The sequence below is a fragment of the Pleurodeles waltl genome, chromosome 12 (assembly GCF_031143425.1).
Source record: "Pleurodeles waltl isolate 20211129_DDA chromosome 12, aPleWal1.hap1.20221129, whole genome shotgun sequence".
Taxonomy (NCBI): Eukaryota; Metazoa; Chordata; class Amphibia; order Caudata; family Salamandridae; genus Pleurodeles; species Pleurodeles waltl.
In genome coordinates this window covers 172964579-172991278 of record NC_090451.1, presented here as the reverse complement: position 1 = coordinate 172991278, position 26700 = coordinate 172964579, and the positions used below count along the sequence as shown (strand labels likewise).

The following is a 26700-nucleotide window of genomic DNA, read 5'->3' as shown; positions in this document are numbered from 1 at the left end:
TCCTGATCAGCAAATTGAAGTTGCAAAGAGCAACCCTGTGTCGTCTCACTGATGCCACGTATGATTTCACTAGTCAATGCCGTGGCTGATATGGTTATGTAAGATGAATTACAATTATAATTCTAAGGCAGCACCACTTTGAAAATATAGACATCATTGCAATGGATAAAATTCAAAAAATATGTCTTTCCACTCTCATCAAACAGTTATTTTATTTATGTATTTATTTGTTTTTTTTGCTTATACATATTGAAAAGACCAGACGTTTGTGGTTTAAATAATGAGTCGTAATGTGAATGGAGATGGGACATGTAATGGCGTCGGTGATGTCACTGATTATCTCATTTCAGATGTCGCTGATGTGCACAAAAATAAATGTTGCTGTAATTGCACGCACAAGTGAAACAATACACTTTGCGCAGCAGCTCTGTTTTGAAGATGCAGATAGTCTTCCAGCTGACGACTGTAGAACAACGCTGTATTCCACTCCTGCCAAGTACACTCGTTTGTGGCCTCAGTGACATTATGGGTCGCATTAATGGTGATGTAATGTGTAATGTCACCAGTGATGTGATGAGTGAGATAACTTCTGATGTCACCTGTGTACATACAAAATAATGGCTCCTGTCGTTACTGTCACTAGCAAAATACAATAACACAATATGAAGTTTGAAGAAAGACTTTTTAAAATACATGTGTGTTGTTATTTTGTGTCATGTCAGGACGTTATCAACATTTTAAGGCACACGTCTACCATATGCCTCATTGCATTGGGTGTCATTTTTTATCATGGGATTCTCACTAACCAAAGTCAAGGTGCTCTGGTGTCATTTGGTTTGATTAGCAAAGATTTGAACATATACATATTGTTTAGTAATGGCTGTTACTCAATAATGGGCCATAAGTGGTGGGTATAATCCTGGTAGGGCCTTCGTAGTGTTTTAAGTGACTGCTGTCCATGCAACAGAACTTTGACATTTAATTTACTGCATGTTAAGTTGTGCTGTGTTGTGTTGTGTATCTTCTAGACACTGCTCCTCATATATTCCTCTCTGTATCTCAGGGAGTAGAGATCATGGGTGCCAATCTAATGTCCTAGTTCAAAAAACAACATTTGTACTTGTCACACCCGTTTCCCTTCTTAGGGAGACTGGAAAAGCATTCGAGCAGCTGGATCAAGCCCCACCAAATGAGATGCTTTCCCTGTACAAGCATCCCTAGCGTGGACAGAGATGTCAAAGTCGTGGGTGATGAAGAAGGGGGTGGCAGCCAGTTGCAAGCATAGTAGGATGACGTTTTGGGAATACATTTTAAGATAGAAGTTTTTCTTCCAATGGGCCCTCTATCAGGAGGACTTGGAATTTTACTTGAGCGTTGGCCCAGTAGGCAGTGAAGAAGAGCTATTTTCAAACTAGCAGGATCTCGGGGTTTTAGATTGCAAGATTCATTGCAAGTGAAGTTCACAGACTCTTGCTCTGTCTGAAATCAGGCTGAGAATGTCTACACCTCTCCTGTCTCTGTCTCACTTTCTGGCACCAGCTGCCCCTTATCCACAGGCTGTAGCATTGTTTACATGTCTAGTGCCAGAGCTGAGCAAAAGGGAGTGATCACACCTTTCCTTAAAGCTTCTATGGTGGCCCCAGGAGAACTATGTATCACAGGCAGGCGTGTAGCTTCGCGACGTGGGAGGGGGTTACACCCCATTAATAAATGTACTTTGGGATAAATAGTTGGGTGCAGGTGCTTTCAGTCGGGTATGGTGAGGTGTATGTTGGATTTCACCAGGAATTTTTACAGAGAGAGACAAAACCGCCCACACGTTCTCTCCCTCTGTCAGTTCGAAGACTTCAAAAATGTTGGTTATTTCACAAAATAATACGCTTTCTCTCACTTAGTACACCTACCAATCCGCATCCCTCTCCCTTTCTACTGCCTCTTAAGCCCCTCTTGTGCACCTTGCTTGTCGTATAATGTATTTTAACATCATGTGCTGGTGTGATTGTCAGGAAATCTGAAGCTAGCACCCTCCTAATCATACAGACCAAACTGCACCCCTGAGCGATGAAAATCTTACAAAGTCATCTGGGCAGTATTACATATAGTGCCCTGGGGGCGCAAGAAGAGTGAGCGCCCATTTTCTGCACCTGCAGGGCACTACAGTATTTAAAAAGAAGGCGCAGATGCTTGTTGCACCCTCTTCTGTGGCACAGCGCCGGTGCACATAGAGTGTCTGCACTATCTTCAGTGGGTGTTCCTTCATTAGCATGGGGACCCCGCCCTATGCTAATGAGGGTAATACTAAATACTTTGCCTCTGTGCCGTGCCCTATTATGGAGAAGAAGGCAGAGACAAAGAGGCCACCAGGAAGCACTCTGACTGTGCCCCACAAAAAGGTGGCACACAGTCAGTATACCCCCTGATGGCAAAACCTGCAAAGGGATTTAGGGGATCCCATGGATCCCCCTGACACCTCACTACAGGCAGGTGCAGTCACTCACTGCATCCAACTGCATGGAGATTTCTGTTCCCTCTCTGAAGTGCAGGCGGGAGCTGTCAGCACAGAAAAAGACAGAGTGGCTGCTTTAGTCAGCAGATCCATCTGTCAGTAATGTCCTGCCCTTTAGGCAGCGCAAGTTTGTGACTGCCCTAAGGCAATGCATTACTTGTGATAAGGTGCACGGACCATGTTTGCACCCAGAATTCCTGTTTAAAGGTGTGTCTGTGTCTTGCTGCAAACAGGGAATGTGTACCCATTCCATATTACGCCACTGTCACCTGGATGGCTCACAGCTTACTTTTATCCAACCGTGGCACATAGCCATGGTTCCTTATTGTTCTTGACATGAGGTAGAACTGGCAGGATCTTTAATCTCTCCGTTGCCTTCGATACATTTGATCACAACATTCAGATCGATCGGCTGATAGTGGTGGCCTTGCTTATTTTGCTTTCGACTGGTTTAGCTACTTCCTGAATGGTCTAACACTGGCAGGGTTCTGAGCCAGTTATGGTGTACTACATTGATGTATGCCTCTTATCTTATTTGGTGTTTACGTCCACACACTGTGGAAACATTCAATATTCTGGCTTCATGGCACTCTCGTACAAGAACATTACGCAGGTTTTCTGACGTTTGATCACTTATTATAGTGACACTTGTTTACAACCTACAAAAACACTCAGCCACCAATCCAGTGCTCATGACTTCCCAATGATGTCTCAGGTAACATGACACATTATATGCATCATCAGTGACATCAAGGTGACATCTCATCATTTGCTGATTCTTTGCTACTCCGTGCTGCATAATAGCCTGCTACCAGAGGTACTCACAGAGGTTAAAGGCCTCATACCCTTAGCTATAACAAGGGTAAGGTCTTTTAACAACCATTATAGCCGAAGAACAAATGGGGTATGAAGCTGTTAGAAAATTCCATCCACTGGGGAGAGAATGGCCTAAATTAAAAATGGAGAAACAGAAAGACCAGCAGTGGAATGTTAAAGCAGAAGTCTGTATCATCCTTTGAGACATGAGCCACTTCAGTTTTCACAAGTGTGCTCAAATCTATATGTATTTATATATATATATATATATATATATATATATATATATATATATATATATATATATATATATATATACATACACATATATATATATATATATATAGGCATTGGCATTTCTAAAGTGCAAACCTAGCCAAAAGGCAGCGGAGCACTGTATAGGGACAAAGAAAAGCATAAATTCTATGAGCGATAGCAGAGATAGGTGGGTTGTGGACGGTTAATGCACTGCAATGTATTGTTCTTAAAAGAAATTAGCCTTTAGCTCTTCCCTACCATGGAGCATCGTTGTGGCAGTCCTGGTTGATACAGGGATGTAGTTCCATATCGTAGGTGCATAGATGGAAAAGTCGTGTTGCCTTTCTTTTTCACGCTTCTTAGTCTGTTGTATGATGGTGTTCTGGCTGTGTGTGTGACGAGAAACACCAAAGATGGTGAGTATGTTTACAAGATAAACAGAGGTGCTGGTCGTGATAGCTTTCTAAATGATGCACCTTGTCTTGAAGATGAGGCAAGTTGGCAAGGGGAGTTAATGGAGATCCATCAGGTTGGGGATGATGTGATTAGATTACGTAAGCCCCTGGATGAAATGTGCTGTGGCATGTAGGATGCCCTTAACTGATTAGTGTGGAGTATCGGAGACCGTGGAGCAGACCATTACCACCATCCCGTTGCAAGACTACGATGGACTAAATAGCAGTTCTTAAGTTGTTTAATTGAAGAATCATTTCCACTTTCTTTAGAAGAGAGAGCTGTTACCAGGCAGTTTTTGTTGTTTTTTTGCAATATGTTCCTTGAGTGTGAGGTTGGTGTCCAGAGTGAATCCAAGTGACAGGGCATTTGGTCAAAGTTGGGGTTTAAGCCTGTCAAGGTGCATTTCATTGAGCACAGTTTGTATTGTTTCTTGTTTGTTGTTCTCGGCAAATAACAGGAATTCTGTCTGGTTTGGGTTGAGCTTTAGGTAGGCACTGGATATCCAGGTCTGAATGATGTGCAGGCAGTGCCGGAGGTTTTGGATGTTTTGAAGCAGAGGAACATTGCAAGTAGGGTTGTATGTCATCAGCATATTAGTGAATCTTGATGGTGTTATCTGTGAGTAGAGCACCAAGCAGCTCCATGAAAATGCTAATGATGATAAGAGATAGTGTTCAAACTTGGAGGACTCAGTGATTCCCATGTGAACTAACTGTTGTAAGTTGGAAAGGTTGAAGAAGGACCAGTGAAGGACATTATTGGTGAATCCTGTTCAAGACTCCATAGAGTGTAATGAGGGCGGGATAGCCGACTGTGTCAAAGGCAGCTGAGCGGTCCATGCATATCAGTATGCAGGGGTTATCTTAATCTGGGATCAAGAGGGCACTGTCTGTGATGTGTAAGGCAGTGGTCTCCTTATAAGAGATGGTTGGCATTGATGTGAGTTGAACATAGACAGCTTTTTCAGTGGTTTTGCAGATGAATGGTAGGTGAGTGATCGGCCTGTATTTGGTGAGGTCACCCGGGCCTAGCGTAGGAATCTTTAAGAATAGGAGGACTTGGCCTGTATTGAGAGTTTCGGGGAAAGTGCCTGGAGTGAGGGAAGCATTGACAATGGTATCGGAGGAAAGAGCACTCTGATAGAGAGCTCTGATGAAGGATAAAGTTAGGGCATCATCGCCATTAGATGTGGCTTTTTCAGGAGTTTAGTATGTAAGTATGATCTGTGAGAAACAGGGCTTTGAATGCTCACCGTCATGAGATTCTACGGGAAGTGTTGTGTTTAAGAGATGAAGAAGGCTTGATGTTATTGTAGTGTTTTCAGATCTTCCTTTTTTTAACTGAATTAAAAATTGGTGGCATTGTTCTTTTCTGTGGAGCGAGGAATAGGTAGGTCTGGCAGAGGACTGATGCAGTGCTTGATTGTTTTGAATGCATTCTGCTACTGTTGACAGCTTCACTGGTGGTGCTGGTTTAGTACTTTCCTTAAGCTGATGTGATGAAAGTTGTGTGGGCATGTTGGATGGACGAGGTGGCAAGGAGAACTGAGTAGCCATCAATAAAGTCCTTGTTCTGCCCGGTAGGCCTGTAGATGAGCTGGAAGGTAGTGGTCTGATTTGCAGAAAGTAGGAAATGGCATGCAGCAGTTCCATGGAGCTCAGTGTTGCTTGTTTGCCCAGGGTGCAGGCCCAGCAGGACTTATGGATGACAGCTGCAACCACTGGCTTGCCCCCGTGACCCTTTGGCATTGTCTTTGGAAAGCTTGGCCTCAAAGGTGCCAGGTACACAGGGGCAGCTCGTCTTTATAAACACTGGTTGGGGCTTCACTCCCCTGTTTTCTGTCAATTTTTTACTACACTAACCGTGAAAAATATTATATCATTCACTATTAATTTAGTAACAAAACGGAGTAAAATTAGCTGGAATGGGACCTTTCCTAGTAGCTTAGGTAAGTAAAAAAAATGTTTTCAATGTTTGCTGTGTGTGCTTGCAGTTGATAGTGCATTTATATGACAGACAGCATGTGTATGTGCAAATGTGTGTGTATGTACAAGTGAGTGAGAGTCAATGAGAGTGAGTGATAATGTGCAAAGTTGAGTGTCAGCAAGTGAATGTCAGTGAGTCAGAGTGAGAGTAAAAAAGACTGCAAGTGAGTGAATGATAATAAATATGTTTGAGGAGTGTTACAGATTGTGGGAATTAATGTGAATTAGGGTGACAGTGAGTGAGAAAAAAAAGAGTTAGTGAGGGTAAGGGGGAGTGCAGTTGAATGTTAGTAAGAAAATATGATTGAGTCAGAGTAAGACTAAATTTGAATGAAAGTGAGTGTGAACCAGTGAGAATGTGTGAGTCAGAATGAGTCATAATAACTGAGAGTGAATAAGTAGAATTATGGGACAAGAATAATAGTGAGTGCAAGAGAATGGTTGACAATGAATGAGTGATTGGAAGTTAGTAAAAATGAATAAGTGAGAGTGAGTGAGTGTAAGTGAGCATGATTGTGAATGTGATATTATGCTTGTGAGTTTGCTGTTTGCCCTTTCATAGTGAAGGTAATCCTTGTCTTAGTGATTCATGGCAAAATACTGGCACTAGCAATCATTGGCAAGACATGCACATGTGACAAAATACTGGCAAACAGGATTTAATGTTTGGCATAATGGTCAAATACTAGCAGTTGCATTCTAGGGGTGCTTCCTGTCATGTAGGCCACCTGTGGAAACATGCTGGAGCAGACATACTTGAGGAAATTCTTGGCATGGGCACCTGTGGTAAAATGCTGGCACTAGCACATTGGAGATAATTATGATCCTGACTGTGGTGTATGGGGGGGGGGGGCAACCCATGACAAAATGGTGGTACTCACATACTTAGGTAATGTTTGGCAGAAGTGTCACCCATGTTACATGGGTAGCATTAGGGGCAAAATTCTAGCTCTTGTATATTGTAATTGTTGGCCTAAGAGGGCGCCCATGACAAAATGCTGGCAGTAGCCCATGGAGGTTACTTGTGACATATAGGGGCAAAAATTGAGTGTCTGTTTTCATTGGCTAGGCACACCATGAAATCATTTGAATATTTAAGGAGTGTCTCTTTAGAGCCTACAGCTTTTAAACAAATTTAGATGAAGGTCGTGCTTCATTCAAAATGCATTATTTGACTTCATTTTTTCAATATTTTCTCTGAGGCAGGACCCCCAGAACACTTTTAGAAGAGATCTGGCTCACTTGCTTAGATACAGAGCTAGTATTATGCCCCAGCACTTTGAAAGATCGTGGAGCACCCTGCTGTAGGTGGTATTTAAAATACACGTGTACAGGTTGTGTTGTTATAATAATTGTGCAGTTAAATGAACATTCAGCTATGTCACTAATTTTGATGTCATCAGGGTTATGATCATAAAACGTGATCTCCGGGGACAGTTTAGGTTCAAAAGTCATATGATGTCACGACCTGTGATGTCATTAACATCAAAGCGCGTGTGACGTCACTTCAATATCCCTGGCATTTTGGTGAATTGGCATTCATCGGGGTGGGGGGCTCTGTAAAATATGATGTAGGGTGGGTGGGCACGTATGAGGGTGGGTGGGTTAATATGTTATGGCGGATGTTGGAGTATGATGCACTTAAGGATATTACAGATTATGATATGTGATCATTTTAGTGAAATTGTACATAACGCTGCAAAGACTATGCTGGAGGTGTGAGCTGAGGTTGACTCAGCATAGCAGGACAGTGACATGAGGTGAAGGTAACAACTTTCTTATAATTTTTTACTCTATCAGATTTTGGGAATATATATTTGCTCGTGCATTGTGAATCTAATAAACATTTAGGGGCTGATCAGAATTCCGCCCCCATAATACCGCTCCGCGGTCAGAAGACCGCGGAGGGTATTATGAGTTTTTCCCTGGGCTGGCGGGCGGTCTCCAAAAGACCGCCCGCCAGCCCAGGGAAAAACTCCCTTCCCACGAGGATGCCGGCTCGTAATCGAGCCTGCGGAGTGGGAAGGTGCGACGGGTGCAGTAGCACCCGTCGCGTATTTCAGTGTCTGCAAGGCAGACACTAAAATACCTTGCGGGGCCCTCTTACGGGGGCCCCTGCCGTGCCCATGCCATTGGCATGGGCACGGCAGGGGCCCCCAGGGGCCCCGCGACCCCCCCTACCGCCATCCTGTTCATGGCGGCTTTCCCGCCATGAACAGGATGGCGGTAGGGGGGGTCAGAATCCTCATGGCTGCGGAGCGCGCTCCGCAGCCATGGAGGATTCAAACGAGCAGCGGAAAGTCGGCGGGAGACCGCTGACTTTCCGCTTCTGACCGCGGCGGTCAGAATGCTCGTTGGAGCACCGCCAGCCTGTTGGCGGTGCTCCCGTGCCAGGGTCAGAATGACCCCCTTAGTGTGAAACGAAATTCAAGCAATCCATTTGAGGTGCAGTGAGAATGCCTCCTTTCAAGCCTAACAAAGCGTTAACAACGACATGTGATACGAGCGACACCTGGCAGGGATTTGTGTCCCGCAGACAGAGCGGATCTGTGATCTGAAAGTATTCATCACTTTTTCTGTCTTCTCTCCTCAGGCTTTAAAGTGTGTGTTTCTGGCGGAGAGCAGGAGCGCGAGGCGACCTCAACCTTCAAGGAGGAAGGCCAGCTCCAAGTGCCCAGCATCATCATCACACCTCCGACCCCTACTGGAGAGACGAGCAGCAACGAGGAGGAGGGCGGCCAAGACCCGCCTGCCAAGCCCTACTGAGGCAGCTGGAGTCCCCGACGAGCAGGCCGCGGCTCTCCGCCATCCCTCCCCACCGGCGCGGCCTACCAGAGCCGACAACCGCGACAGATTGCCAGGGAGGCCCATCTGTGCAATTAATTTTTGTTTTCCTGTCGCTGGGTTTATTAAAGATTTATTAATGGATGTGCCGAGTTCTCTCTGCAGGGACCCACACATGGTGGCGTGCAAATGACAAGCAGGCTGCGGCGTGTTAAGTGATTAGCTATGCGGCGGCACTCGCCCGCCAGAGCAGCGGGGCTGGGGGAAGGACAGGGGGCACGGGGGTGTTAAGTGCCTCTAAAGTGAAGGTCCACCTAACGCCCCCCCGCAGACACCCACACACACCGGCCCCGGAGGATGGGGAACTTTTGTTCCAGGTGGACTTCTCAGAACTTGTGGTCTACATGGTACTTTTCTGAGGGTGCCCCACGACTCTTAAGCAAGCAAGGGGCCTTTGATACATCCGGACACGGTGATGCTACATCCAAGCATCTCGCACACCATAACCTTCCATAACATGGCCGTCAGCACGTATAGCATGCCGGATCCCAGCGAAGAACTGTCATGACAAATCGAACAAACAATGGTCCCTCAGCCAAGATGAAGCCAGATTTATAGAAGCAAAACCTGACAGACGGATTGGTGCTGTGATGCTGACGTCTGGGATAAACTGCATCAGAAGTTATGAAAAACCGGAATAAGTTGACGTTTCGAGTCCGGGAAAAGCGTGGATCACAAAAGCAAAACAAACTTGTCTGCTCGGAGTTTAGCAAGATGGCGGGACCGAAGTTCCTTATTGGGACAGTGTTTGTAGATGCATCTTCACGCCGTGCAACGCGCCGCTGCAATGTACTGCCCAATAAATGAAGAATGAAGGCGCAAATTCCTTATATAAGCGGGTGGGTTTGAACTGGGAAATGATATCCTTTTAAACAGGAGTCTTGGCAGGTTGCAAAGGAGCACATGCTAAATCAAGGAACGCCTGAAATGTTTGTCTGTTATTTTTTTTAGTTTAGTTTAGTTGTAAAGCACAATGTAATGCCCAGTAATTAGAGCTTGAAGGCTCACACATTTCAATACTAAATACATAAATAAACACATCACAAAACACATGATCTACAATAAAAGAATACAGATACAAAAGCTATGGAGAAAGTATAAATAATTTACCACATCCGATAGGTATTCGTTCAGTTTAATTTTAAAAGAGAGGAGATGTAATGTGACACAGGTAAAGTGTTCCAAAGATTGGTACCCGCGACACTGAGCAACTTGCCTCCAAATCTTGTACATTGCCAACCTAGAGTAATCAAACTTGGATCTCTGGAGGAGTTCATCCCTCGTGTACAGTTTTGAAAATGAAAACCGGCTTCTAAATAGGTGGAGCTCATTCCATTTACCGTTTTCAAAATTATGTCCAAAACATTGAATTCAATGTATTGCTTGATAGGAAGCCAATCAAGAATTCTGTGAAATTCTAATAGATGATTGCAACTTCTTCAACCTGCTAAAATCTGATTGCACGGTTCTGAACTGTTTTGAACTTAAGTAGGTTATATGGAGGGATATCCAAGTAATAGCAGAACACTGTGGTAATCTCGGAAACAACTACAGTCTGGATTATATTTACGAGATAAGAGGCCTCCAAATCAGGTACAGTTTTGGATTTATGGCAGAGATGGAAATGTGCTGCATTAGTGACTGTGATCAGTGCCTTCAATGATAGTGACGAGACAAGCACTGCTACCAAATGCATTCCTGCTTGCACAGGTAGAGGCAGCTCAAACAGTTCTGTTGGCCAATACCGAGGATCAGGCTCAATGTTCCTGATAAAAAATCTTGTTGCCTTGATGGCACGGAGAGGAGAGTCACTGGAATTATGTGATTCTGCCGCCAAGGAGTATTCTACATAATTATGGATTTGCTGCCTTTACCACATAATCCATCGTCTGCAGCATAATCTACAGATTTTAACAAAAAATGTCTCTAGTTCAAACAGCTTAAACGTTACTAAACACATAGCAACATATGTTCCTTTGCAGGCCCTTCTCAAAGGTTGACTCGTCATCTTTCAGTTGCTTATTATTGTATTTGGGTCTTAAACTGGTACTAATATGGTGAAATATTTGCCCAAGCAGTGTTCTCATGTGTAAATAATTACGAAAAAATCAAGTAAGATTATCACAAACTGTGCCACATTACACAACATAACTTGCATTTTCTTGCCGCATAATTCAGTTGACCCTGCCGCAGAATTTGGTCCTCCCATGCCTCCTAATTTCAGTGGCTCTGACAGAGATTTAGCAGACATTTATTCTCTAATGACCTTCAAGTATGTAGTCACATTTGGAGCAGTGGCCAGGACTTCTTCAAAATCCCTCAATATTTCCATCATCCGCATACACCTAAAACTGCAGATCATGGCACACAATCACTCGGGTGAGTGGGATCACACAGATGTCAAACAGGAGGGGTGTGAGAGAGAAGAGCCCTGGGGATACTGTAGGTCAGAGCATGAACTGCTGGTCTAAACAGACCAAGCTGACCGCACTGGACCCGGTCAGTTGAAAATGCGCAGATCCAGCCCAGTGCTCTGCCTCTCAATCTCAGCTCCCACTCTAGTCTCAAGCAGGATTCCATGGTCTACAGTAGTGTATGCCACAGAGAGATCCAACAGGGTATCAATGAATGTCCCTTGTCACGTAGATTAAGACTGTTATTGGATATCTAAGATATCACCTTTTGTTCTTTTCTGGGGCCAGATTGACAATCATCAGACATTGAGTTCTGCGCAACATAATTCTGCAGCTGGCTTTCTGTTATATTAGCCAAAAAGGGAGATTTAAAATTGGCCTTTACTATTCCGGCACTATCGGGCCAAGTGAAGGTTTTTTTTCAGGGCATATATCTCTAGCCTTTTTTAATTGAGGCGTACACACTTGGGGGCATTTTTACAAGCCCCTTGTGCTGCTAGCGCATCACTTTTTGTGACGCACCGGCATCACATAGTGCAGACCCATACAAGGCCACGTAAAGCCACTTTGAATAGCTTTTCATGAACTTGTGCATATGGTGCAGGGCATCACAGCAGAAGTCACTGCGTTGCCTTACACTGCTTCAGGGAGGTGTACGCTGTGTGTTGGGGTGGGTGTTTCCACGCAACACCCATGAATTTTGAGGGATTCTCATATTTACAAGAATCTGTAAACCTGAGAATGTGTCAAAACTGTCTGCCTCCCCAGGGTAGGCGCTAAGAGGAGAAATATCTTTATTTCTCAGCTTTTTTTCTTCTTTCTATGTGTGCTGCATTATAGAACACATAGAAGGAGGAAAATGCATCCTAGGATTGTTTTTGTGCAGGAATGCATCCCCTCCTGCACAAGAACAATCCTGCTGACAACGTAGACACACTTGCACCATGGTGCAAGGGTGCCTGCTTGGTGCTAGGCAGCAATTTGTGCACCAGTGCAGATGTAAAGGACAGAAATGCACCATATCCTGAAATACAGTGCATTTCTGCCCTTGGGAATTGGTGTAGGGCAAAAAAGGCTTGCAGCGCTGCTCTACACAGATTCCTTGTAAATATGCCCCTTCGTTTCAGGAAGGTATTTGTTAAGGTGGAGATGTCATCTAAGAGTGACTTAGTATTTGTCTTAATTAAAGCGGCAAGAAAAATATCACCTGCTTTCAGCATGGGCACCACATGTCACTTGTAGAAAGCCAGATCAAAATTATTAATAGAAACTTATTTAGTATGGTCAAACCAATTCAAGAACTAGTTATTTTTTCCCAAAATGTATGGTCTCTGAAGCAATTTTCATAATTAAATCAGTATTGTTTTTGAAAATTTGAGAAATAATAGTGTGAGAGGAGGCGTAGCGCCGCTCCAGTGATTACAGCTGCCATCTTCACCTACCTGTGTGGCATTTTTCACCTAAATCAGAAGGTGAAACTCGGCCGGACACAAAGACTGTTTGTCCCCAATTCCGCCATTACTGCAGGACTCAGAATGAGCCCACTAACAACTCTGAATTCCTGTCCCTCGCTCCTCTTTGTTGCGTGGTCCCCACTGAGACTTGTTTGAACCAGTAGTGTAGCAACAATGCCAGGGCCCCGGGTGCAAGCAAGGAAACTGACCCCTTTGACTGAGGACTGATGTTGGGGTAGTAAGATGCAGCAATCATGTGGGTACATTGTGCCCCTCTTTCCTTGGTGCCACTGCAACCTACTCCACAAACTTAAGATACATCGCCAGTTTGTACGACGCCTAGCCCTTTCCTCAGGAGTCGCTAAACCATCGACTGTTGAAAGGCAGGACTGGGGAAAGAGGTTGGTGGTCTTGATTTCTCACGCAGATCAAGTACACAAGGATTTAAATCCCATTAATCAACAATGTTTTGGGACTCTTACTGCCAAATCCACTTCTGATTCTTTTGCTTTTATGCATGGGATTATTCACGGTATGTCTAGATATCATGCTTCATTCTCAAAGGATCTAAACCCTGACCCCACACCAACGACTCTTCTACACGTGGCATCTCAGTTAGAGATGCTCCTACTGCAATGAAAATGTGCTCTGTTACGAACTATGAGGCGTATTTATGAGCCCCTTGCACCGCTGTTGCATCACTTTATTCTGACGCTCCGTATGCTCAGACCTTGAACTCATATCTTTGAGGCCACGCAAAGCCACTTTGCGTGGCTTTGAATGGCCTGATATGTATGGAGCAAGGAAAGGCAACACAAATAGCCGCATTGCCTTCCTCTGCGCGAAGAAAGCGTTCCATGGGCATTGCGGTAGGTGTTGCCACGCATCACCCATGGATTTTAACACATCCCTAGATTTACAAGAGTTTGAAAACCTGGGAATGTACCAAAACCTTACACCTCTCCAGGGGAGGCACAACGAGGAGAAATATCTTTATTTCTCCACACTTTTTCCTCTTTCTATGTGTTTTGCGTTCTACAGCACACATAGAAAGAGGAAAAAGCCTCCGTTCCTGCACAATACAATCCTACCTATAATGCAGACACCCTTGCACCATGGTGCAAGGGTCCTGCGTTGACGCTAGGCTGCCAAAATGGCACCAGCTCAGTAGGAAAGGACAGGAATTGCTTAAATATGGTGCTTTCCTGCCTTTAATCTTTGATGCAGGGCAGCGCAGCACAGCAAGGTGACTTGCTGTGCAGCCCTGCATCAAAACCCCATAAATATGGGCCATGGGGGCATATTCATTAAAGACTTGCATCACCCTTGTGTCATGGAACAGGGCGCAAGAGTGACGCAACTCTTAAGGTATATTTAGCAAGCCAGGCAAATCCACCGTGCATGGCCTTGCCTGGCTTGATAAATCTGGAGTAACGCAACACAGCGGATATCTCTGCATTGCGTTACTCTGCCCTGGGAAGGCATTCCATGGGTGGAAGATAGGTGTTACCACACATCCATCCATGGATATTCGCGCATTCCCAGATTGGCCATTAGCGGTAGACCTCGGAATTCTCCAAAGTGCTACTCCTCATCAGGTGAGTCATAACGAGGAGAAACATCTTTATTTCTCCCCGTTAGTTTCTCTTTCTATGTGTGCTGCATTAAGCAGTACACAAAAAGAGGAAAATGCCTCTAAGGAAGGATTGTTTATTTGCAGGATATTGCCCCTTCATGCACAAAAACAATCCTGCTTTCAACGTAGATACCCTCGCACCATGGTGCAAGGGTGCCTGCATTGGTGCTAGGCAGCACATTATGTGCCCGTGCACGGAAATGAGAGAAATGCACTGTACAATTGTAAGTACAGCACATTCCTGTCCTTTCCCTATCATACAGCGCAGCAAGGTGACTTGGTGCACTGCACTGCATGATTTTCTTTTATAAGATGCCCCTGTATACTTCGTGCTATCTCAGACACATATAATAAGCAATACAAGAGAAGTAAAACGTCTGCCCCAGAGGTGGCTCCATGCAACTTGTGAGAGGCGAGATCATGTATTACAATACTTCCAGTAAACCTGAAAGTTTCATGCTGAACGGTATCCCAGTACACCAGGGGTGGCTCCTGCATATGGGCGGAGGAGCGTCGCCCCCCTCAAACCCTCCCAGCAGCAACCACTGCAAATCCTTTCACAAGGAAGGGATAATAAACTGGGTTTATTATCCCTTCCTTGTGAAAGGGGCGGGGCCACGGTCGTGACGAGCAGAGGGGAGTGCACTGTGCACTCCCCTCACTGCACATGTATATTTGGCCGGCTGTCTCTGGCCAGCCAAACATACATGCGCAGTAGGCTGTCTCCAGCCCGGTAACTCTGTTGCTGGGTTGGAGAGAGCCTGCACAGGCTCCCAGTCTGTGTAGGACGGGCCAACTAGGGCACTCTCAGCCATTCCTGACTCTGCTTTGAGTAGCGTTAGGTTCGGCCGTAGAGCAGACTGGGAGCCTGTGCCTGCAGCCTTCAGAGGAGAGAGGAGCGGTGCGGGAGCTGAGGTAAGTTAAAAAAAATATATATATATATATTTTTAATTATTATATGACCCCGTCCCCCCATATCCCCACCCTTCCGCACGTCACCCCGTCCCCAGGAATCCCTGTGAGCCACGACTACAGTACACACTGGTATCCCAGTGACTATGGAATGCAGGTCTTCCATGATAAAGCAATACCCCACTTGGGGACCTAGCCCCCATACCGAACAAGCTACATCTCAGGGGGACACATCTTGAACAGCTTGTTGCAGTGAGTTTAGCTTAAAAAAAAAAAAACTACAAACTTTATCTCGGTCACATCATCCCTCCACTGTGCATAGCCTCACGCGCACCATTTCCAAATAAGAGCAATCTGGCAGGTCCTGATAACATTAAATGCACCATCAAGTATGTAAACTTAAGGACCATCAAGCGTGTAAACCTAAGGTACCCGAATCACCTTAAAGTATCCTTTAACTGCGCAATCGCGGCTGACACCTGTTTCACCTCAGACTCCAAGTTCAAAGTGCGCACTAGCCTGGAAATCTACAAACAGCCTTACAAATAAAATACTCAGAGAAACAACAGTAATAAGAAAACTGTGCACACAGCAGGGCAAAAGCTGGAGAAAGAGAGGTGCACCAGTGGAAAGCTTCAAGAAAAGTTACACTATTCATCCCTGACTCACAAAGCAGGGACCAGACAGGGGCAGTATACGGACAGAGACTTTTGCATGCAAGGGCTAGTGTGGGAAGGGGACACTCTCTGTTTAGTGGGCCCCAAAGCTGCCATACAGACTTATAAACCAACATATATCTTCTGAGTGCAAAGGCACAAACCTGAGACTTATGAGTGCACCAGTCCTGCTGGCAGCCTTCGGGATAGCTGTGAGCACTGTGGTCACTGGATCAGTCTTAGACAGGAGTTTTGAGAGTTAAAGGAATTGCCCCACAGTTTTATGTGCTGTTGCTTTTTTTTCTTTAATAAAAAGGGTCCAGCATGACTCCTAAGGAGCAGGGTTTTAAGTGGGATGAAAAAAGTAGTGGGTGGGGGGATGTCTCTCAAAGGGGCATGGCCTAAGATGCATAACCAGGAATCCTAATCCTTTCAAGGGGTGTGGCCTACACACAGTAACTGAGGTCCTCCTAAACCAAACCTCAGTATCAGATGAGTAACAACAATGACTTTTTGTGAATAATTAGAAAAAATGTGAGTGAATTGAACATTAGAAGGTCTGTGGAAGGGGAGGTAGTCTTCGAGGTGTCTCAAACACTCCTGTGCTCCCACTCATTCCACTTTCCTCTGTAGTCTCACTGTCAGACACCTACGCCCCTTTCCTCCCAGCACCTATCTTCTACCCTCCATTTGCACATCTACCACCTCATCTCTTTGCTCTTCAGCCCCCTCTTCTCCCTCTCCCTCTCTCTCATGTACTTCTTGCATCTCCTTCACTTCACCAATTCACCTCACACACACCTTGCACCCACTCACCTGTGTGCACTGCATTTTCTTTTACTTTTTCCCTGTCAATATTTTCCCCGCTGTGTACCCCCTTCACACACTTTCACATAGAATCATACTTACAGTTGACATACATGACCATTGCTCTGTACAATTTACAAAGAGGCCAAGGAATGGATGTGTGAAATGGAAACAGGAACTTCAATGCTGGTATGGATTACCTTTATGGCTTTTACAGCCATTGTTCACCTGATCAGAGTTTTTGCCTGTAAAGTTAAGGACATCATTATAAGACCCTACAGGGAACCATTTCAGTGTCTGTTTTTAATTGCTGCTGGGTCTGAGACCAGGAGGGAACTTGTCCTCTTGAAGCCCAGCATAGCAGGTAAATAAAATAATAGTGAAACCTGCATTTTACAGGTGGCCCTGCTTGGCTAACATTGTCTACGGGTGTTAGGTAAGTAGGACACGACAGGAGTGAAAAAATAAGTGTATTTTTGTGTGCACATGCAACTATGATTGTGCATGTGTATGAAAGGGTCACATACTGTACTAAACAGAAAAAGTAACAGACCTGCCATAGATAAGTAAACAGGGTGGTCTCTGATGAATTCCCATACGTTTTGGGCCCCAACATGGCTGCCCCTTGTCCCCTCTCCTCTTCGCGCTGGCCATTGAGCCCCTTGCACGGCTCCTGCATTGTGACACGTGGGGATTGGAGTGGGACACTGGACATGAAGACTGCATCGCGTTGTACACAGACTATGTCCTCCTCTTTCTTTCTGATCCTGAAACGAGTGGAACCTGCAGTATTCAGATCCTCCAGATCTCTGCTGAGGTATTGGGCTGGCATTTTAACCTGGCCAAAGCAATGTTGGTGTCTTTGTCGCCATTGTGCAACTGTGTGGACTGGCAAATGACCATTCCTGTGCGTCGGTTGAGCTTCCGCAATCAGGGATACAAGTAGCACTGCACCCTGAGCTGACGTTGTCCCTTAACCTTACTCCGCTGACTCGTAGAATTAAGGGGGACCTCAAGATATGGCAATCCCTCCCACTGAATATGATGGGTAGGACAGCCCTACATAAAATGATGGTGTTGCCAAGATTTTTATACATCTTTCAAACTTTTCTGCAACTGATGCCCCGCCGTTGGTTCCACAAAATGAACTCCTTGGTGACTTGATTTCTCTGGTATAACTCCAAACCACTATTGGCAGTCGCATATTGTCAGCAAGTTCCGTACGACGGCAACTTCGGCATAGCCAACTCTTGGTGATCAATGATACAATTTCACAAATATCTACAACTGCAAAAAAAAGAAAGTATACATTGTGCAGCTGGAGTCGGGCATACTTGTGAACACTGACAAAGAAATACTGTACAATATGAACTCAGACGCCTACAAATAAAAATACAAGGCTTTTCAATAACTCATAGATGGTGAGAAATGTTGGCCAGATACTAGCTTGCTTTTCTGGCAGCCCTACTCTGGAATAAACTGATGCTGCTTCTTCACGATATTAAAGACTGTGCACTTTCAGCTAAAATTAGGAGCTATGAGGAAAGCCTATCCCCAGGGCACAACATCTTCATCTTCAGCCATTACATACGAGCTGTAAATCTCCCCTCTATAGCAGCCTGGTGATAAATCCTCTGACACTGTCATTGGTTTGTTTGTGATGCTAGAGAAAAAGGTCCAATAACCTAACGTACCATAACATAACATAACATAACATAACATACCAGAGCGGAAACAATGAGAGAACATTACATAAAAGACAGGGGCGATATAGTAGAAGATGGCACTGCATGTGAGAGAGACATGGGTCAAAGAGCAACCGAAAATGGTTCTTACGGGCAGATTTACTATTTTTTCATGCAATGCAGCACAGCAAACAGAGTTGCTGTGTTGTGTGAAAAGGAGAGACGAGAACATCACTATATCTACAAAGACATGGCAATAAAACAGAACGGTGTATGCGTCCTCTCAAGCATAGATTTTGTACCGAAGGGAACTCTTCCAATACAAAAACCGTGCTTTACTACTTTTCCCACCTTGTATGTGGGTTTTATGGTGCAGCACACATGCAAAGTTGGAAAAATATGGAGAATTAAAAGCCGCTTCACTGTTACACCAGCCTCGAGGAGGCCTAACTTTTTGGGGCAAATCCCTGTCTGCAAATTTTAGTAGCTAGATATTTGTGTCAAAATTCATGGGTGGTTGCATATGAATACCCATGTGCCACCTGTGGTACTCCCCCTTGATGCAAGGTAATGTAAAGTGGCGCATGGTGCTATTTTGCAATACTTTTGGCAAATTTCTGATGCAAATCATGATTTTCTACCGCAACACTTTGCACTGGGTGTGTGTCATGAAATGCAACGCAAAGTGTTAGGCAATCTTGATCTTCGTTGTATATTTCTTCTGCAGACTAATATCATATGGTGTCAGTCAGTGCTCAGTTTGTAAATAAAAATGTACCAGTGCCAAAAGCTCTCCTCTGAAACACACGGCTGCTGAATTAGATGGGCCAGTGCGGAATACTGAGGCAGCATAATCCTGAAGCCATCTTGGGCCTCTTTAATTCATTTACAGCCACTTCAGCTCACTCTTGCAGCTTTCTGTTTTCTCCCTTTGTGACGTTTTTTCGTTTTTCTCTCTTCCTCTGTCTTTCCCATATGTGTCTTTTGCTGGTAGGTAATGCTTGAGGCAAAAGAATAAGTGCCAGCACTCAAAAATAAGTGTCAGCATGCTTTTTATGGAGATCAAGTGCTGAAATAGTGGGCAGTCTGTGGGGAGAGTATTTCCATATAATCCAGTACACCTATAAGGATGGCAGCTAAAGAGACTGAGTGCTGTGAATTCAGATTATAAAGCCTGGTGTAAGCTTGGAAGTAGAGTCATGAAAATGATAGGGGTATGGAAGAGACATTTATCGTTTCAGCCATGTTGACATCACAGGGTTGTCACCTCAATAGCTTCCTATCTGCTGCCTATGGACTTAGGGAAGCAGAAAGTACTGAAAGTGAAGAGTACATTTGACTCCTAATTACTTTCAGCTCCAGTATAAAAAGGGGTCACATTCTAGAGGGGGAAAAGCCGAGAGGGTATGACTTCTAGAAAGTCCTACATAGAAAGTCCCAATTTTAAGGGACTACAAACCTACAGGCTCCCAAGCAACAAGAGGTCTAAGCCTATGGTGTACAAGAGCCTAGAAGGCCTAGATAGGGTTTATTCCTAGAATAACATCAAAGCTAGAGGGGCACCAGTCCTAGAGGCCTCCAGGGCTATCAAGGGCTTGAGCTGAGAATGACCCATCCTAAAGAAGGCCAAGACCAGATGGCACCCTATCAAAGTAAGGCTTTGCAGTAGTGGCTAGGAGGAACTCAAGCTTAAAAAGGCACACGACTAGAGAGGCCAATGTTTGATCTAGAAGTGTCTATTCTTAGGACTGCAAAGGAGCTAGAGAGTACAAACATTAGCAGAGAATGGAACGCCCAGTTCAAAGGTAAAAAAGGCTGACGTTGCAGGAAGTTCATGTCTGTAAGAGCTCAGCATGAGTCAAAACCTACAGGGATGAAGCCTAATTCAGCAACAGTATCTAGGGGCTCCAAGCATACCCCCTCTTTGAAATGAGGGTAACCCTGATACTAATGTTAGCAAGTAAAAAGAGCCCCCATGCCTCTTTTGTAAAGCAGAACAGTCATAATGTAAGTGGGCACCCAATTTAGTTCTGGAGTGCGGCCTTTAAATGGACACTCGTAAATGTTTTCCCAAGGTACATTCACCATTGTGACGGAGTAACCCCTCTGCCAGTATCTAAATCAGGCCCTAAATCATTTGCTGCCGCCTATCTTACAAAGTGTGCAATATGATTTTTAAATAATGACATACTTATTCACAGTACTTCATGCTACAAGCTGCGGTCTTGTAGCACTATAAATACACAAGTCACTATGCACCCTCTGTTCACACACACACAGATGTCCAGTGATTGTATCAACCAACTGAGATTTGCTAACATAAAAGAGTGCATTTCCCACAGATAACTTTCAGTTGCATTTATTTTTCATTCAAGTTGTGTGTTGATAACAACATTGTTACAGACTACTTTGCTCTTTCAGCCATGTCTTTGATCTTATCACCAAACTCGCTGACATCACCCCCAAGGCAGTCAGGGTCACAGTTCCATTACTTTTTATGCACTTCAGACCCGCAGGTAAATGAAGATAACCTGGAAATTGGAAATGTGACAAATAGACATGGTAGCGGTTTCAGGCCATGTTTAGTTACAAGCATTGATGAGGCATATGCGCCACACAGGGAATACAGCCAACGACTCCCAGAAGGAGGGCATGACATGCCCTACAGTTTGAAGACTTCTGTTTTTAAGGGATCCATAGAATGTACTAAGGAGTGCAAATGTAATATGACTCTTAGACTACAGGGACCAGGAATACAGGAAGCCAGGGCAAGAGTGAACCTATGGCTACAAGAAGCCCATGCAAGAGTTAACTTATGCCTTAAGAGAGATGAAGACTGGATGGAACCCAAGCACAAGGGGACATAACCCTCTAACTAAATAATAAAATGGCTGTTTTGGAGGGGCACTATGCTTAGAGAGGACACACTCACAGAGGACTAACCTAATGGGAGCCCCATTTAAGGGAGGTAAACCCGAAGAAGCCACAAATGAGAATGGCCTATGTCTACAGGAGGCCCAAGTATAGAGAAGTCTAGGTGGGCCGGGTCTAGAGCACCCCAAGGAATAAAGGACCTAGATGTAGAGGGATCCAAGGCTACATGGAAAAAGCCTTGAGGGTGGCATGCCCAATGTGGAGTTGTCCAAGCTTAAAAGACCACTAGCTGCATATACCACATTGTAGAATAGTCCCAGGATAGAAGAGCTAGGCACGTAAAGTTATGATCCTTGTTGAATTAAAGTGACATGTCTATTTCAGAGTATACGAATGGCAGTGTGGAGAGACCAAGAAGGCTCCAGAGCCCAGGGCACTAATAATTAATCTCTAATCTCTCCCAGGAGAAAATGAATCTTGTCAAATCTTTTTTCCATTTAGAGAATTTAGAGAAGTAAGGGTTTAACACATTTCTATTTAGAGAATGTCCCCTTTGCATTTTAAAGTACCTTGTGGTAGACCATAGTTTAGAGGGGTCAGGAATGAGGAGCACAAGCCTAGAGAGGCCCAGGGGGGCCCAAGGCTTATACGGGTCTGACCTAACAGATTCCTAGCTAGAAAATGCCAAGGCTTGAAAGCACAGTCTCTCCATAGGAGGTGTGGGTTTAGGGAGTGGTGCTTAAGGAAGGCCCCAGACAGACAGCACCAATTTCAAAACCATGCCTTTATAGTTTCAAGACTGAGGGTACTCAAGCATACAATAGAGCAACCTTAAAAAGATTACAAACAAGTAGCAGGGCAAAGGTTTAGAGGGTTGTCGCACAAATTGGAACACACAAATCTAGAAAACCTTCTGGGCTAAAGATGACTCCCACAGGGCCCAGGCCTTTAGAGGCTTAACACCTAAGGGAGCCCAAGAAAGAAAAAGTTATCAAGGACTGAAAACAGGGAAGATCTTTCAAGTCCCCTTCTTGGCTGCCCGACCAAAGGTCAATTGCTCCCAAAAGCCACTGTGCCAAACTGCACAGAATAGTATAGTGAAAAATGCCTTATTATGGAGAGTCTCACTAAAGAGGAAAACACCACAATGGTAACAATCCTTGCCAATCTCATAACTCTTGATTGAAGACAAGGAATACTAATAAAGCAATCAGCAAGGAACAAAACTCCATCTGACATCAGGAAGGAGAAAACAGCCAAGTCGGAAATTGAGGTTTAGAATCCAGAAGTTCCAACTGCTGGAAGCACAAATTGAGGACAAAATTAGTAGCACAGAGAAGAAGAACATGACAAAACATGGAAACATATGTGCTGCAAAACATCCTTCATTTACCATTGCCTTCTTATATGTATGATTGAAACAGGAACTGACATCACAGGAAAAGGCTCTACTTCATCTTGGATTGGTAACTTTGAATACTAGCCTATGGAAAGACCACAATCTTGGGAATGGTAGGTTATAAGGCTTGCTCATGCCCCTTTCCTTAATGCCATAGCATTTATTTGGTAAACAAAGAAAATGCCCAATATTGACATATTTTGTTCCACGCTGAATTCTGCAGTTCAGCTGCTGCCCCTTATGCTTGATGTTCTAGGCTGTTTCCAGAACACCCTTCTAGACATCACAAGTCCCCAGACATTACAGCTGTTCGGCAATTCATAGAGGGATTCTTATGGTGAGGCAAAAAAGACCCCAGACATAAAGAGTCAAAGTACAGCTGCACCAGATCCTGCTCAGTGCCATACCTGGACAAGGTTCAAGTTTAGATCTTAGGGGGAGCCTAAGCTTATGGAAGAGCTAGCCTAGAGGTAGGGCCAAACACACCTTTTATTCCAGTGAGCATTTCAAGCCGGGCCTGGTGCCTCTGTCACTTTCCCCAGCTCTACGAGTTTAATTGTCCCTGGCATGAGAAGGCTTCAAAACAGAGACAAAGAGAGGGAAGGTAGAGAGAAGTGATTTGAGAGAGAGAAGGGAAGTAGAAAGAGAATGGATTGATGGAAAGAGAGAGTCAGTACATTGAGAGGAAGGGAGCGGGCTGGTGTGAGCATTTTTGTCAGAGCTGCTTTTGTTTCCCGGGCGGCTTGGCCTAGAGGGATCTCAAATTCTAGAACAGCTCCAAGCCTAGTGGTGGCCAAGCCAAAAGAAGCCTTAGTTCTTCTAGTTCCGGGTGGAAAGGCTAGATCGGTCTGTACCTGTAGGCAATAGCATAGCTGGAATCAGGCCGAGATATGTGTACCCCCCCCCCCAAGAAGAGCTCAAACCTAGAGCATGGCAAGCCTCAAGGGAGCAATGGTTTGAGGGTTCAAAGCAAAGAAAGCTAGGTCTACAGGGTATGCATTCAAGATAGTGCAAGAAGAGATACAAGCCTAGAGGGCCCGCTATTAAAGATGTCCAATCTCAAAGTCCAATCTGAACACCTCGGTTCTATGACAGTTTTGTTCTCACTGAAGGTTTAGACTTGGTGATGTCCATATTGTAAGGTCATAAAGCTATAGTGACCACCCCACATCTGAGTTCCTTAAAAGCACATGGTTGATTCAGAGCAGAGGATGCCCACCATAGGGTGTTGAAAGAAATGTAATGGGTCGTGGGTTACTAAGGGTAACCAGGGCTTTTGCTTCGCCAGACCTTACAATTGATGGGGAATGCTTTAAATGAAACTCACGTCCCAATGTAAGTCAGTGGGGTGTTTTAAGGGCTGCTGCTACATGTTCAAATGTTTGAAGGTGCAGGAGCATTCTGGCTTCAAGGATCTGCACCCTCACTGTTGTGCCACTGGTGTGTGTTGTGCAAAAGCTTTACACATTGCCTCTGGAGATAAGCCTGACTGCTCTGTGCCAAGTTACTGAGGGGTGAACACAGGTTATCTTTGGTGTGTAGCTTACTTACCCTGACTAGAGGGGTGGGTTCTGCCTGACTGAGGGCATACCCTAGCCAACCAGAAACCCCATTTCTAACACTCAGATATAAAAACTAGGTATGTTTTCTGCCTGCATAAAACCTGGAGGAATCTGAACCAAAAGGGGTTAAGGCTTAGATGATCCCAACCACAGAGGTACTCAAGCATGACTGAGTTTCCTTCTCTTGAAGATATGAATGCTACTATGTGGTGCTGATTACCAAGGGCCAGATGTACCAAAGGATTTTACCCATTTTGTGTCTATGGGAAAATGCTTTAGTACATATGGCCCCAAATACCACTGATGGTGCACATCACCCAGAAATTGTTCCTGGTTTGCACATGCACATGAAACATCAAAGAACATCAAAGATATATTTTTGTTTACAGAAAAGTCCTGATCCCACTTTATGTTGCCATCGGTTAACACAGTACACACATGCAACAAAAGTGACCGCTCCTGGCACAGAAAAATCAATGTACTTTAAAGTTTTGAAAAGTAAAACAACAAGTTTCTATGCACTGCACACTTTGTGAACAGAGTTGCTTCTAGGTTCAGGAGAGACGTTTGAGTGAAGTCACAGGTCTGACATTAAAACTTTTTATCTATAAAAGTGATGGACACATGCAGTATTCTTGCATGTTTGTGGATGTCATTGGAGGAACAATACAAGGTAATTCAGAAAACCTGCATAGTTAACATGTCACAGTTTATCCAACACAGGATGAGAACTTTCAGCCACACACAGCCTACAACAAAGCCTCACAGAGTAACTAACAGATCCTTGCACAACTGACACCAGAGCCTAGCACAGCTCTGAAGAGACCTTTCCAAACCCTTGAATAGACCCAATTGAACCTAACAAAGCTCCCACCATACCCACCTGTAAGTTCATTTATTCTTACAAAAAGACATTCAAATAGGCCCCAATTAAAAGTTCCCATAAACCCTCACAAAGACCACAGCAGATCTTCACTAAGCTATCAGCTGATCCCCCACCCTTATAGATCCCTAAACAATCTCCTTAATGACCTTAGTCTCTTCTTCCACCTCAGCGCTATGCAGTGTACTTAGGTTGGCATAAGTGCTATATAGGCAACCATTATAACATTATTTGCCATTTACACACTATAGTGCATGTTTCTCATACTGCCTACCATCTGAACCATGTCAGGTTTATCACTAATGCAAGCTCTTCCTTGTCCACTGGAGGGAGCTCCTCTCACTGCCTCCTAGTGAAAGCTTGTCATCCGGCTCATACTGAGAGCTAACATAGATTCCAGTGCTACCTATCTGTGGCAAGTTCCTACACTGCCCTTTAGTGGTAGCTTCTAACCCTGCTCACTCATGCTCCTTCTCGTACACCTTCTCATAATACTCACTAATACCAGCTTCTAGCGTTTTGCACCAATGCATGCTTTTCAGACCTCCTAGGCAAAGAATCTGTGGCCAGGTCCTTAAAAGATTACCAAGAAGGTAAGCATACTTGGTGGGTTTGCAAACACTTCTGATAGAGGCCCTCCCTGAGAAGCGATGAGGAAGCTACAATGGCCGCTCATTGGATCCAGTGAATCAGGCTCCCCTCTGGCAGCTAAACAGCAGGCTTTATGTTACACATGCAGAGGAACCATGCTATGTTATCCTCGCTGACATCGATTTCATGCACACAGGGCAGTCACAAGTGGAGTGCAGAGCGGGGAGAGAAAATGTCCCAGGAGCTGTGCTTTACTAAGGCCCTGTCCTCCTATGGCAGTATATTTGTTTTAAATAACAGAAGTGTTGCATTGTATAGTTTCCAAAGTATTGCAATATTTTGCTATGTGCTGCTTTACATTACTTTGCGTCAATGGGGGCACTCTCTGGGCAGTACGTGGTCAAACCCATGCACCCACCCATGAGTTTTTACACAAATCCCTATATACAAATATTCATAGACAGAGATTTGCACCAAAATCCTGGATCTTCTCGAGGCAGGCCTAACTATGAGAAATGTTTTAATTTCTCCTTGTTTTGCCTACTTTGCATGGATGCTGCATTGTACAGCACACATACAAAGTAGGAAAAATATTAACATCTAGTTTTTGTACTGGAAGTGTCACCTTCCAGTACAAACACTATTCATTACAAAAGCACCGAGCCTTGCTCTATAGTGCTAGGGTGTGTGCGCTGGTGCATGGTAAACTAAAGAGGAAAATAGAGCCATTTCTTAGTAGATATGGCACTGTTCTGCTCTCTCCCTTTCATACTATGCAGCGCTGCACATTTAGGTGCTGCGCGGTGTTGCATGAAGTGTTCGTAAATCTGGGCCTTTATATCTGGAAGTAAGTTGGCTCGGACCTCAGCAAAAACTTTTGACCTTCTTGCATGCGCAGGAATTGACCCTCAAAATAGTATAGTTCACTGAAGGATGAGCAATTCAGACTCTCAGAAAACATA

General features: G+C 44.5%; 1 protein-coding gene across 5 annotated transcripts in view; it reads left to right on the top strand.

Annotated features, from left to right (window-relative positions):
* C12H16orf74 (chromosome 12 C16orf74 homolog) overlaps window positions 1-9951 on the top strand; it is a 200744-nt gene extending 190793 nt beyond the window's left edge. For all 5 annotated transcript variants that reach the window (XR_011199977.1, XR_011199976.1, XR_011199978.1 and 2 more), the window contains one exon: window positions 8615-9951. Coding sequence is in view for 1 of the 5 variants with exons in the window: in XM_069217888.1 (XP_069073989.1) it covers window positions 8615-8787 (173 nt within the window). In the remaining 4 variants the exon portion in view is untranslated. The remainder of the gene's footprint in view (window positions 1-8614) is intronic.
* Window positions 9952-26700: the final 16749 nt, after the last annotated feature.